Genomic DNA, 14,757 nt, shown 5'->3' with positions numbered 1-14,757 from the left:
TTAAGAGAAGATGAAGATGAATTTTTTTTTTAATTTTTGTTTAGGGGTAAAATTGTCCAAAAAATATTCTTTATGGACAAAAGGATGATTTTATAACGTTCAGGATAATCTTAATAACGAAAAAAGGTCAGAGACGAATTTGATTTTTACCCTAGATCTTAGAGACGAAAACAGTACTTAACCCTAATTAATATTAAATAACTAAAAGTCAATTTTTTATCATTTTTTATTATTTAATATATAAATAATATTTTTTTATCTCAACTAATTTTTTAAAAAATAAAAATTTTATTTATATTTAAAAAATTGAACATTATAAAAATTTTATTTATATTTAAAAAATTGAACATTAAAAAATAATTTAAATTAAGCATCAGTTCAATAATTAATTAATTGATTATTTTAAAAAGAACATTATTATTATTTATTATTTTTTTATTTTTAATTTTGATATTAAATTAAATTTAATGCGATATATATAATTATATATTAAATTTAACAAAATATTTTTTAACATAATTCTCAAAAAAATAATTTATAATTTAATATAAAAACAAAGATAATATAATAATAAGATTAAATATATTCGTTTATATATAATTATTATTAATTTTTCATCCTCCGGACAAGTACCCTCTCTCCATTCCAGTTCGCAAAGTCTTGATAGTAGTCTTGCTAAGCTTCGAAGTTCTACTGTTGTGAGATCTTAGTTTTGATCGCAATTTACCTCTACGTCTAAAATGGAGGCGTATGCCATTTTAGCAGAATCACAACTCTAATCTACAACTGTTCTTCACCTCTCTTCATGTTCTCAGTCCTCTCTGCTCACTGCACCATAAAAAAACCGTGCTTTAGAGAGAATAGGTGAGAATGTGAACTTCTCATTAAATACAGAAAAATAAAATGAGTAAAATCAATTTACGATATATCTAGCTATTGCTATTTATAGTTCTCACTAACAGCTAATTAACTTAGCTATGCTAAATAACTACTATCTAACTAGATGCAGAGTCAGCTTATTAGCTCAGCTACAACTACAAATAATATAACCAACTATTATAACTTGCCAAATCAGAATATGCTAAAATAATAAAGCCAATTAGTTAACATTGTCATCAACTTTAAACTAAACCAATCTAGTAGCCCGTTCTCAATTAACCGGGTGTCTAATTAGTTGGTTTGGTCTAATTTTTATAATTTTAGTATTTATTAATATTCTGATATTATTAAAAAAGTGAATTCTAGTATGAATATAAATTGTCGGGTTAGAATGACTAAATTGTTGATCACTCAATGAAACTGTATCTGCTAGTAAAAAGAGATCAACTTTAAATCTTTAATCATGTATTCTTGATTGATTTCTTCTTTGTAGCCACCTTATTAGCCACTAAGAACAATAAGGTTACATCATAATGCACCAAAACGATATAAGTGTAGACATGACCATCTGAGTTTTGTACATTTTTTCTCCAAGAAAATCTTTCAAAATTAAAACCCAATCGAGACTCTTCCACTAAGCTGATTCCCTTGGGTTCTGATGATGAATTTTTCTTCCCTTGTGTTTTTGAAAAAGAAAGCTCAGCAAAAGACCACAGCATCCTAACTAAGACCTACTATTAGTGATGAATTTAAAAAATTTTGACAATAGAGACAAAATATATATAACATAATAATAATTTTTATAATAAAAATATAAAATAACATGTAAGTTATTCTTCATGATATGTCACATTTTAATTGGTCATTATCTTAACTATAGTTGGGTTATTTTGTAATTTATTATTTGAGATGGGTAATTATATAATTTCTTAAAATATTAAAATTCTACCCCGTTAATTGAAGCACGTTCTCACGCAATCTCTTTCTACAGTGCATCATTCATTAACGGGTCGTTGAATTCCCATGGCTCGTAACTTCCCCGTTCTTCCCAGTATAGCCAGCACCAACTTAATTTCTATCTCTTGTCCTCTCACTTAATCCCTATTTTTTTTAGCCATGAATCACTCCTTACCAACATCAATATCATTAATGGTTAGTTCGGTTATTAAATTTTTTTCATTAAAAAAATATATCTTTATTTAATTACATGATGAAATATATATATTCATATGTAAAATATAATATAATAAAATAAATCTATTCAAAATACTTAAAAGTATAATTAAAATCATGAACATATAAATATAATAATAAAATTTATACTCTAACTAAGTAAACATATTTTTAATCGTACATAAATTATTTAAAAAATAAATATATTATTAAAATTAATAATACAAATTTAAAATAATAAAATCTAACTTTTTTACTGTATTTTTTTATAATATTTTTATTCTTTTAATTTATAATTTATTAGTACTTTATTATTTAATTAATGATTAAACAAATTATTTTTATAAAAAATTATTTTTTGTATTATCTTAAAGAAGAGATCAATATAATAATTTAAAAAAAACGTAAAAATGAAATTTTAAATAAAAAAGATTTAATATCAAAATTTTTAAATATAAAAATAATTTGTATAAATATTTAAAAGATAAATATAAATATATGCATAAAATAAATAAAACAGATAAAATGGGAGTGTTCATGTTCTTTATTTATTTTAAACATGTATTTCATATTTATATCTTGAATATCTATACAATTTGCTTTTGTATTTAAAAATTTTAATATTAACTATTTTTTATTTAAAATATCATTTTTACATTAATTTTTAAACTGTTATATTGATCTCTTCTTTAAGAATATACAAAAAATGATTTCTCATGAAAATAATTTGTTTAATTATTAATTAAATAAAAAATATTAATAAATTAAAAATTAAAAGAATAAAAATACTATAAAAAATACTTGTAAAAAAGTTGAATTTTATCATTTTAAATTTGTGTTATTAATTTTAACAATTTATATTTTTTAAATAATTTATGTATGATAAAAGATATGTTTACTTGTTTAGAGTACAAATTTTATTATTATATTTGTATATTCCTAATTTTAATTATACTTTTAAGTACTCTGAATAAATTTATTTTATTATATTATATTTTATATATGAATATATATTCTATATATTATTTTTAATGAAAAAAATTTAATAACCGAACTAACCATTAATTATGTTGGTAAGGAGTGATCCATGGCAAAAAAAAAAAAAAAAAAAAAAGATTGAGTGAAAGGACAGGAGATAGCAATGAAGTCGGCGCTGGCTATACTGGGAAGAACGGAAAAGTTACAAGCCATGGGAATTCAACGACGATTGCGTGAGAGGCAGTAGATCACAGTTAAGGGGTAGAATTTTAATATTTTAAGAAATTATACAATTATCCATCTCAAATAATAAATTATAAAATAACTCAACTATAGTTAACATAATAACTAATTAAAGTGTGACACATCATGAAGGGTAACTTACATGTTATTGGGTTGAGTAGAATTCACCATATATATATATATATATATATATGGAAAAGTCTAGGGGGTCAGCAATTTTATTGTATTTTGGCCAGCATGTAACCAGCAGAGAAATGTGAGCCATTGGATGAAATCTCACACCAATCTCACACCATCAAATCATCATTGATGGCTAATTGATGGCTACCAATTACAAATGTTGCTGCCCCCTAGCATTGCTCTATATATATAATTCAGCTATCAAATAATGTAAAATAAAATAATTATTTTATATGTTTTAACTAGATTTATCATAAAATAATTATTATTTGATAATTTTATTTTACATAATTAAATTCTAAATAATTGTTGTCTATGTTTATGTTCAATGATTTTTTCTTCAAGAATTGGAGCTTGGTATTATAGTTTAAACCTGAGATAAAGACTAATATATTTGGATTTTCTTCATGAATCCTTGAACGCCAAACGTAAGCTTGACTTTATCAATTAATGGCTCAATTCTTCCACCAAATCTGATCCAATCACCGAGCCAAAAAAATTTGAGAATTGGCAATGTGTGAACGACGTGGTGAGCATTTTGATTCTGAATTCAGTGTCAAAAGATATTGCCACATCCCTTATCTACACACAATTATGGAATGATTTAAAGAAATGCTTCCAGCATGGTAATGTTCCTCGTGACTTCGAACTGAACCGTGAATTGATCAATCTTCCCCAAAGTGCCATGTCTGTTTCTCAATATTTCACAAATGTTAAAAGTCCTACGAGAAGAATTGAACTCATCGGCATGTGTGTTTAATGCAATTGTGGTGATGCTCAAGCAATGCACGAATTTCTCCAAACTGAGTATGTACATTGCTTCTTGATGGGTTTACATGAATCTTTTGCATAAATTTGTGGCCAAATCCTTCTCATGGAACCCTTGCCAGCTATCAACAAAGTCCTTTTTCTGATCACTTAGGAGAAAAATCTTCGTATACTTCGTAAGGGAGATGATACTACTACCTCTTTGATTGTCTATATTGATGACATCATTCTTGCTTGATCAACACAAGAATTAGTGAATTACAACAATTTACTAATTATAAAAATAGAAAATAAAAATTATTTGAAGATAAGGATGTATAAATAATTATATTTTTTACTTCGTATATATATAATTATATATATTTCATATATAAATAATTATGAGGTATATTTTATAAATAATTATATTTCATATATATATATATATAAAAGATGAATTTTATAATGACTAACTTCTCATTTCACAACTATTTAATACAAAAATAAAGGGTGCATGGGATTCATTCCATAACGTTATATGTTCAAACTCAACATACGACTATATCCTTGGATATTGCACCTGAGTTTGTTGGTAAATATGAAACATCCGCTGAATACTTGTTTCACCAATGATCGGCATAACCTCAAACTATATCAGGCTGTCAAATACGACAACCAGACTACGATAGAGAATGTTGCTCACTCTCTTTATAATATCACTCTCTATGCTCTGACAGATTTTTGGTTACCGACGGATTTTGTCCTTCTATAAAAGCCTTGTCAGAAATTATTTACCGACAGATTTTTTTCCGTCGAAAAATTACCAACGGATTTTTACCAGTTACCGACGGATTTTTCCTCTGTAAATTCTCCATCCATTTCCCTGAGACGACAAACTTTCCGACGGATTTTCCGTCGATAATTACAGACGGATTTTTCGACGGATTTTTCGTCTGTAATTTGAACCTCGGAAAATCATCCCACACTCTGATTACAGATAGAAAATCCGTCTGTAAGATAAGATAGAATTTTTTTAGATTTTTTCATTGCAAAATAAATTTGTTTTCATACAAAATAAATATAAATATAATAAATACAAATTTTTATTGAAGGTATAAATAGAAAAATACACCAAGTGAGTACAAAGCGCTTTCTTTATAATAAGAAGCAATTATTTCTATACAATAATACAATCTGAATACATTAGATGATAAGTAACTACTAGTGGACTCATCAAGATTCAATATCCTAATTTATGGATAGCTTCATTCTTTCTTGAGCTTCTTAGTGATGATGGCAATATACTTGCTTCTTGAGATTCTTGGTCCATCAAAATTATTCGCTGCTTCCCACCTTCTGAGCAGAGGATGTCTACCTTACTATATCCGATCTACACTCAGACAACAAATAAGGCAATTATTAGAAAAAAGAACCAAAAAGGAGTTGTTACCACTGCAGTTACTTTTGATTAAATTTCAAGTATCTGCCTGCAACAATTTTCAAGATGAAACTAAGATGAGTGCTTACCACTGCAGTTACTTTTGATTCAAGAAAGATCAATGGCCATGATTTAAGTTCAGTTTCTTCAATCGGAGGTGCTGGTGGATTCCAAAGTATGAAATAAGGAAGAAGCGCATATGCACCGCCAAAACATGAAAGTAAAAGGGCCAAACAGGAACTTTGCTTTTTGAGCTGTAGAACATCATAGTCAACATTGCAAGGGCATGCAAAGTAATAACAGAGTTAACATTGCAATTGGAGTGCAATTAACATTAACAAACCATGTTAATTTTTTAGGAAATATCAGATTCAGAGTGAAATACCTCCTTCCTGTAGGAAGTAGCAGCATGCTATAGGCCAAGGGCCACAAACCCATTATGTACCACAGTGATACAAGCACTTATTCATTCTGAAACCATCATCTCCTTTCAAATTCAGAAGCTTTTGCAGGAAATACATGTCCCTTGACTAATACAGGGGGCGGGGGAAGAATTAATCCAAAAATTTAATACAAAACAAAAAGATATGAAAATGGATGACATTAGGGAATAATAATTTAATTTCCATGTATTACATCTAATCAGATCTTACAGATAAATTAAAAAAGGGAAAAAGAAAAACAGTTCATTTTCACACCAAATATCTCAAAAAGAAGTTGCTTTTAACTATATAAAACACCTAATTAGATGTCAGTTTAAAAAATAATTTTACGCCCACATTAGTATTCTCTTATTCTATTAAATCCAATCTTTTACCCAAACCATTCAACTGCTATTTAAATGGGATAATTCCTTCTTGGTGTTTATCTTTGCCGCTTTTGAAACATTTAGACCTTTCAAGTAACCAATTCACATGTAATCTAAGTGCAATCTCATCTTATTCATTGCTGTACTTAAATTTATGCGGCAACAAAATTCATGGAGATATTCCAAAGTCGGTTTTCGACCTTGTGAACTTAACTGAATTGTGTCTGTCATCAGATAACCTGACAAACTTCAAAGACAAACTGACACCATAACTTACCTACTCAGAAGTTTGGTTTCTAGGGATACACCTTCTCTAAGAGAAGCAACCTGCCAAAATTAAAATGAACAAGGACACGAAAAATCAGCAAAGGCAGCACAAGGAGTAAAGCAATTTCTATTGGTAAGTATTAAGCAAATGAAAAATCAAACTCGGATATACATTAATATTGTTAGGTTTCAAAGCTCAGTTAATATCTTTTTTTTTTTTGGTTTGGAAAAAGGAGAAGAGGAGGGGGACCCTCACCTGTTTATCAAGCTCCCTAGCTCTGGCCTCCACTTCTTGGCGTTTTTCCTCTACAACTCTTAACTGACAATATAATCAAGCAGATATGTTAAATATCACATAATTTGAGTTTAAAACCAACTTTGTTAGGCCAGAAGAGCGCCACCTTTTCTAATATAACTGGCAATTTTCCTTCTGCTTGTAGTCTAACTTTCACAAGATCAGTTGGATTTGCAACTGCAATTGCCACAACAACTGTTGATAACACAAAGTAAAAAATATTTGCATTACGTATCCAAATAGAATAACATTTATTCTTCATAGTAAAAAGACAAGAATCCACAGATTAGAAAACAAAAATATTTTAATACTCTCTCCAGTTACATTGATTTATTAATGTACTAAAAGAGGTAGAACACAACACAGAATGATAACGGTTCATTTATTGGCTAAGTACACAGAATGATAACCCTTTTCAAGTACACAGAATGACTTAGCCATGCATTTTATACTTAATTTTCAATAGAGAAACAAGATAAGCATTAACCAGAGGAGAGGTAAAAAATTATCAAAAAATTAAGACATCATATAATGTTAGAAGAAGTGAATCAGCTTTATTATACCAAATTCAATTATAAATGAGATTGACTTTGGAGATTTGATACATTGAATTGTTCTATATGGACATAAATAGAAGAAACTATTAGCCCCTAAAAATGCTTAGAACTTAACACTAGATTAAAAAACACTCATAATTAAAAGCAGAAACTGCCTGGCCAGCAATCATTCAAAGTCCCGTGCTTTGCATTAAAGACTTTACACCCACGCCATCACCAAGTTTTTGACTAGCTGCTCGGAACTCTTCCATAGATTTCTCAGGGTTAGTTCTTTTTAAAGATCATGGACGCTGCCAAATAGCAATAGCATATTTGGAACATGTAATGCACACAATGCAATAAACCAGAACAAGTCTAAAAACAAGTGATTCAGATTCAATTCAGTGACTGGATACTTTATACAAGTATTTGATCAATTAAGCAATCAAGAACTGTCATTGAGTTGAGGAAGAGAAGAGGCTTCAACTCACAACAATTATATGAACATGAAAATGCAGTGTCTGAAGAGAAAATAACATAAATGAATCAATTAAATAAATAAATAAGAAAACAGTAAGAATTGAAGTAGAAGATGATGATGGAGAAAGAAGAATACCTTTTCCCTATGTGTTGCTCTCTCAACAGCATCAAGGCTCCTTCTTGAAGAAGCATTCTTCCTTGCCACCACACAATTCACAGAAGCAGAAGCATGATCTGATGCGAATCCAATTCCAGGGCCACACCATACATCCTGAAAAGAAGAAGAAAAAGAAGAAGAAGCATGTTTATGGTCACATGTTATGCTGCTTTTTTCGGTGTTCCTCCTTCTGCACTTCTTGTTCTTCCTAGTGTTCTTCCAATCAGCAGAGGATCGAATCGCAGCAGGAACTGAGACTTGTTGTGATGATGCAGAAGCAGCAGCACAACCAAGTCCCCTGAATGTACTCTTGTTCTTGTTTGTGGTGGTTTCATTGGAGAAAGAGGAGAGGATGAGAGAGGATATGGTGGATTTGCAGCTTGTGGTTTGGATCACGGGGAAATAATGTTGAATCATTATGAACAAAGAAATAATGTTGAATCATTAAAAAGAACTAACCGTTCCATGATCTTTTAGCCACTCTCCTAAAGGCCTATTAGTATTCTGAGGATCATAGGGTTCACCATAAAAAAAGTCCGGAACGACCACATAGTAACCAGAAGCTGCAATCTTGTCTCATGCTTCCTAAACAACAAAAGATGAACAATGTTGGAACACATTGAGATGGAAACAGAGATAATTGACAATAAGAGCAGATTGAATCAGATTAGCCTCCTACTTCTATTGGTGGTAAAATTTATCAAAACCTTCAGAAATTTTAAGTGAAAGACAGCGAGGCTTTAATCTTAGCAAGTAACCTCAAACAAGAAAAGCTTATACCTTCCTTTCTTGTCAATTTTTGTTCAGTCAACTGTCAAACAAGAACACATTCAAATAATTATAATAAAGCAACAAAATTTGGTTTAATGAGGAGAAATAAGCTACAAGACATGTCCTGAATATTAACTCACCTCCAAATCAACATATGAGGGATTTCTTCCTATTGATTTAATAAATTTGTCAAGACCACTTGCATTTAGAGCTGCAATTTAAAGAATCAGACTTTATATATCAGTGTAACTGCAACAATGCATAATGGATCCAACAAAGGACCTATTAACTTCTGTCTTATGTCAACTAAACTCAATATACTAAATTTTCACAGCTAATCCAACAAATTGTGTCAGATGAAATACTTTTCAACCCAGAGCAATGAAACTATGGCAGCCTCATCAATTTTTTAGAATTGCGATTGCAACTAATAATTAATTACATCATGCTGTTAAAACACCTTTACTCTCTGCAAGAGTTGCTATACTTAACAATAAATAGTGAGAAATATCTCAAGACATATGAAGTACAAATATATGTTAATAAAATAATAGAAATATAGAATCCCATAAAGCTTACCCTAAATTTGATTAGGGCACCCCAAAGGACAAATGTCTCATTGCAATCATGATGCCTATGATTCCCTCTCAACCTGCCAGGCCGAATCTCTCCTATATGAACCGAAGCACAAGTGAGAGCTCCACCTGCAGAGAACCAACCACCATTTCCTTTTCAAATTCCAATGGCCACAAAACATAGAATCACATCGTACATCTAAGTCTCCATTAAACCACTCAAATACATCAACAAATCCACTAAACACTAGGAAACAGATCCATAACAAGAATGCAAAATCCTCATTAAAAAAAACAAAGCTAAAATGCAAACTATTCTCGAAATGAACGAGACCCCAAATTACTCCACCCAAAAATTCTCAACTTCAATTTGACTCTACTCCATCGCATAATCACATTATAAACATGCTAATCATGATACAATTTGACATACCGATCTCTAACTAAAAGGTAATGATGAGAAACACCAAAGTTAGAGGGGAAAAAGAAAAACCTAAAATGCCAGAAGCTCGAGCTAGCGAGATAGGGTCGAGGAGCCAACCGCGGGTGTCCTTAGCGACGAAGGAGGGGACGGAGGAGCTGAACCTAACAAGGTTGGCCATTCTATCAGCTTCGCGGGTTGATTCTGTTAGCGGCGGAGAGAAGAAGGAGCCCGTTGACGGAGAGGGGAAAGCTAGGTTTAGCTAAGGGAGTTCTTCGATTTGAAGTTAAAGTTTCTTTGATTTGTGTATTGTGAGTGGAGTTCGAGCAAATGCTAGGTTTAACTAAAAATTATAGACGGAAAATTTTAAATTATAGACGGATTTTCTGTCTGTAATAATTTAATAAAACTAGTATTTTTGTCTATTTAATTACAGACAGATTTTCCGTCTGTAATCATTTTCCACGAAAAAAAAATTAATTTTTTCGATAGAATTATCGACGGATTCTCTTTTCCGTCTGTAATTTATGCTAATTCATTTTTTTTGTTTTCCGACAAAAAATTCCTCTAAAATTCCGTCTGTATTTCCGTAGGATAAAATCCGTCGAAAATATCCGTCTGTAATGACTAGTTTTCTAGTAGTGAGAGTCCGTACTATAGTTCCGCAAACGTTACAGTGCATGGAACCACAAATAAAAATGTACTCTCACAAGCAAAACTCACGTCCTCGTATGTATTTCGTATAACCTCACCGTTGTGGTAAACCACTATATTTGCAGTGTCTTCCATCACACCAGTGAAAAAAATACCTCTCTTGCAATGCAGTAAAATAGTAACAAGCTTCAGTTTTTATAGGCAAAGGACTTATCTCGCAGGTTTTGTGTTGCAAAACTATCCAACTAGCGTTTGCCACATATGTCCAACACGCAAAATACATGTTGCTTGCATGCCTGACACGTGTCCAATACACAAAGTGCATATTGGCTTGATGTTCGCCACGTAAACAGCACGCAAGGTGCGTGTTGCTGCTGATTGGGCCACGTGTCTATCACGCACCATGCGTGTTGAATCAGCACGTGACCTGCGTGTTGCACCTACTATATCTACAACATCCATCCTCTTATATATACACTAAAAAATTCTATTTTCAGCAAAAATTCGTTTTTTTTTTATATTAAAATTTTTTAGCTAAATTCTAACAATCGTTAAATTTTTATTGGTATGTCCAAATTCCAATAAACATAGACGGTCCTTCGTTAATCCTTGAGCAGGGACTGCTTTTTTGGTGCTTCAACAAAGTCAATGCTTTTTCTAACATAAAATAAAGTGGGAATAATTTTTTTTTTCATTGGAACTGGTCTTAGGCACCCTAAATACAAAAGGTGGTGTTCCAAATATAAAAAAGATGTGTAATTGCGGTTTCCCAAACATTTGCCAAATGATATACTCTTTCTTTATTTTTTTCTTCTTCTTGGGCACAGATTCAGTGCACAGACGCACCAAAAAAATATCAAAATCAAAATACATGTTTTTGTGGGGTTTCTTATACAATTACATATAAAATAAGAGTAATTTTTTTTAATTTTTTTAAACAAATATATTTCACTTAATTGTTAAAAGCTGTTTCCTCTTTCAGATTCTCTTCCTCCTCTTCTTTTGCCGTCCCCCTTCCATTATTTCTACCGCCAACAACGACAGAAAAAAAGAGCTAAAGCTCCACCATTCAACATTGTAAATCTCGGTGCTTCTTTGTGTAGAACCAAAAAAGCACCATGACCAATAATCCTATTATCATTGAAACACCTTATACACAGTACCAAAAGCACCATGACCAATAATCCTATTAGCATTGAAACACTTAGTAGCAGCCTTCAACTCCTTATAACTAAACTACTTAGGCATCTTAATAATCTCAGAACCAAGTGTATCCAATTTTTTAACACGTTTGAATTTCTTAGAATAAACCCAAATCAAAGCACCAGCAAATAAAGCAAGAACAAAAGCACCAGCAGTAACAACACTGGCAACCGCACCCAAATTTTCTTTACACAAACCATTGTGGACGACTTACTCTCCTTTTGTGCCACTGAAGGTGCAATTGATGGCGGTGGCGACAACAACGACGAAGAACCAGCTGAATTAGCCCCCGGGTTCATCAGAGTAACCGCCAGCGGTGGTGGTGCCGCCGCCCCCGCGGACGACGACGGAAAGAAAGAGCTAAAGCTCCACCATTCAACACTGTGAATCGTCGTCCGGCGAGAGGACAAATGCGAGGCCGCCGCCAATCGATGAAGGGTTGAGATTGGTTACAGAAAATGAGAAGAAGGTTCGAAAGCTGGCCAGAGAATGGTTTCCCGGTTGGCGGAATTTGACCGGACGAGAATATAAGGCTTTGCCGGAGCCGGAGCTGGGGACGGGAAGGTCGTACGTGAGGCTGACGGTTCCGTTGTTCAAGTGAGCGTCGCCGAGGAGCTTGAGAGAACTGAGCCTTAAGGTTCCAAATTCAAACTGAATTAATTTAAATATTTGATTTTTTTATTTTTTTTTTATATAATACCACGAAACATTTTAAATTTAACAATAATAACATCATAAAACTAATATTTGTAAAGTTACCCCCACTGACATAAAAGTAAATTAGAGTATTACTAGCCAATCTTATGAAATGAGATTCAAACAAATTTTTACCGTTAGATTAAAAAGCATATATAATCCAATGACTCTTCTTTATCAACAGACGCATCGGTCAACCAAAGCTAAATATTATGCACATTGGTAAGCCAAACACACACGACACATGAAATCCGTACCCCTTCTTGTTGTATCTCTTTTATGAAGTAATTATAGTCTTTCTTTAGACCAATGCAGTGCTACAATGTCCATGGAAGCCTAGTGGACTATTGGTGGTTATAATTATTAGCACTAATTACTCCATACCAATTATTTGTTCACTTTTTAATGTAACTAAAATCTAGCTTTATCGGTCATGGCATTATGAAATATGTGGCATGTTGCAATGTGAAAACGCCGATCATTCCATGATTCGGCATTTATTAGGGTTGCACACGGATCGGATTGGATTGGATATAGCCTAAAATTCTATCTGATCCGCACTTCACTCATCAGATCGGATCGGACATGATATCCGCATTCTTTTAGGTCAGATTCGATCCGATCCGATCCGCAAGTATGCGGATCGGATCGGATATCGAGTATACCTGTATAATTTAAAAAAACTATTTTAAGATTCTGTTTGGCTGTTTTTACAAAAAAAATCCAAAAAATTCATTTTTTATCTGTTTAAGCTTATTTACTCCTAAAATATTATCAATAATAGTTCTCTTGAATAACAAAAACAAAATAATAACACAAGATTTAAGTTTAATTATTCTAAGTTGAAGTACAACATAAAAAATTAAAAACAAAATATCATAAAATTCATAAAATAACACACTAAAATTCATATCACATTAGGGTTTACTTTCTTAAACTATGCTATTTATATATGATGTGCGGATATGCGGATTTGCGGATCGGATCCGCAGATATCACTACCGAATCCGCAATCCGATCCTACCACAGTGCGGATTGGATCCGATCCGATCCGATGCCTCTGCGGATCGGATAATATCTACAAAATTCGGATCGGATGCGGATAATTACCGCAGATATGCGGATATTATCCGATCCATGTGTAGCCCTAGCATTTATATACGTGCCTTCAAGAAAACAGGCAATTCACACCATTAATCAAAACTTTTTTTGGTTTCTCATGTTATTTCTTTGAAAAAATAATCCTCTCAAGTTTTTTTAATAATTAAAAAATAAAATTTAATTTTTAATTTTTAATATTTTTTTATATTTTTTTATCTCACTTATAAAATTAATAGTAAGAGATCATATTTTACTCTTTCAATTATTAAAAACATTAAAAGGATTCATTTCTCCCAACCCAACAAATTAGGAGGATGCTTCCATAAAGACTGTAAAACATATTTCTGTAAAGACACTTATGTGTCGCATTATTATTGGACGTATTAATGAACCGGTTATTTTTTAGTTTCTTAACAAACTAGAATAAAACCGATTTTTTTATAACAATAACAAATTAACAATAAATCCAATTGTTATCCGATCCGATCGAACCGACCAATTTACATAATCCACTGGATCATTTTTTTGTTTTTTTTAAAATAAAAATCAGGGATATATTTATCTTTTTATCGAAAAATTTAAACATGATTCGGTTTAAATTGTGTAAATCAATCAGATCAAATTGGGTCTAATAATTATAGTGCGAACAATTGGGTTTATTGTTGTTGCTATAATAAACCGATTTTGTTCTGATTTATTAAAAAATAAATTATTAACCAATTTAATAAAAATGTCCAATAATATCATGATACATGTAAACGTCTTTTAAGAATTTGAACCAATAAATTGCTATATATATAAAGCGGGATTCAATTAATCAAATTTTATAGAAAAAAAAGACACACTTATAGAAAATAAATTCTAATAACTAGAGAAGGTACTAGCCTAATTTCAATGTATTGGACAAACATTGAAAATTTCTTTGTAAATTGTAATGGAAAGTTCATATTCTAGAACATTAACGCTCAAAACTATCACTTAATAAAAAAAAAAGAATTGACCATTCTTTTTTTATTGAAGCATCAACAACATGAGAAAATATCAAATCAACTAGCTTGTATGAAAAGTTCCCCGCATTTCACCATCACATAAAGTATTTTGTCATTCACATAATTAGTCAAATTTTGTAGGAGAAAAAAGAGGCACCGTGACAGA

At 31.3% G+C, this 14,757-nt stretch overlaps 1 protein-coding gene and 1 long non-coding RNA gene across 2 annotated transcripts; both read right to left on the bottom strand.

Annotated features, from left to right (window-relative positions):
* Positions 1 to 5,281: 5,281 nt before the first annotated feature.
* LOC107623142 (uncharacterized) lies at positions 5,282 to 7,816 on the bottom strand. Its single transcript, XM_088504752.1, has 7 exons — positions 7,783 to 7,816; positions 7,115 to 7,203; positions 6,970 to 7,032; positions 6,724 to 6,773; positions 6,024 to 6,168; positions 5,728 to 5,892; positions 5,282 to 5,590 (listed from the first exon to the last, which is right to left on the bottom strand). The coding sequence occupies exons 1-5, from the start codon at positions 7,814 to 7,816 to the stop codon at positions 6,135 to 6,137; spliced, it is 270 nt and encodes an 89-aa protein (XP_088360878.1). The 3' UTR covers positions 5,282 to 5,590; positions 5,728 to 5,892; positions 6,024 to 6,134.
* Positions 7,817 to 8,155: 339 nt separating this feature from the next.
* Positions 8,156 to 10,274, bottom strand: LOC107623152 (uncharacterized). Its single transcript, XR_002356898.2, has 6 exons — positions 10,021 to 10,274; positions 9,532 to 9,656; positions 9,093 to 9,163; positions 8,962 to 8,992; positions 8,641 to 8,766; positions 8,156 to 8,295 (listed from the first exon to the last, which is right to left on the bottom strand). It is a non-coding gene; the product is annotated as an uncharacterized LOC107623152 (long non-coding RNA).
* Between the last annotated feature and the right edge of the window lie 4,483 nt (positions 10,275 to 14,757).

The sequence above is a fragment of the Arachis ipaensis genome, chromosome B2 (genome assembly GCF_059453495.1).
Source record: "Arachis ipaensis isolate K30076 ecotype BB chromosome B2, ASM5945349v1, whole genome shotgun sequence".
NCBI classification, from domain to species: Eukaryota; Viridiplantae; Streptophyta; class Magnoliopsida; order Fabales; family Fabaceae; genus Arachis; species Arachis ipaensis.
The sequence above is the reverse complement of the archived record's forward strand: the minus strand, read 5'-3'. Positions and strand labels throughout refer to the sequence as shown.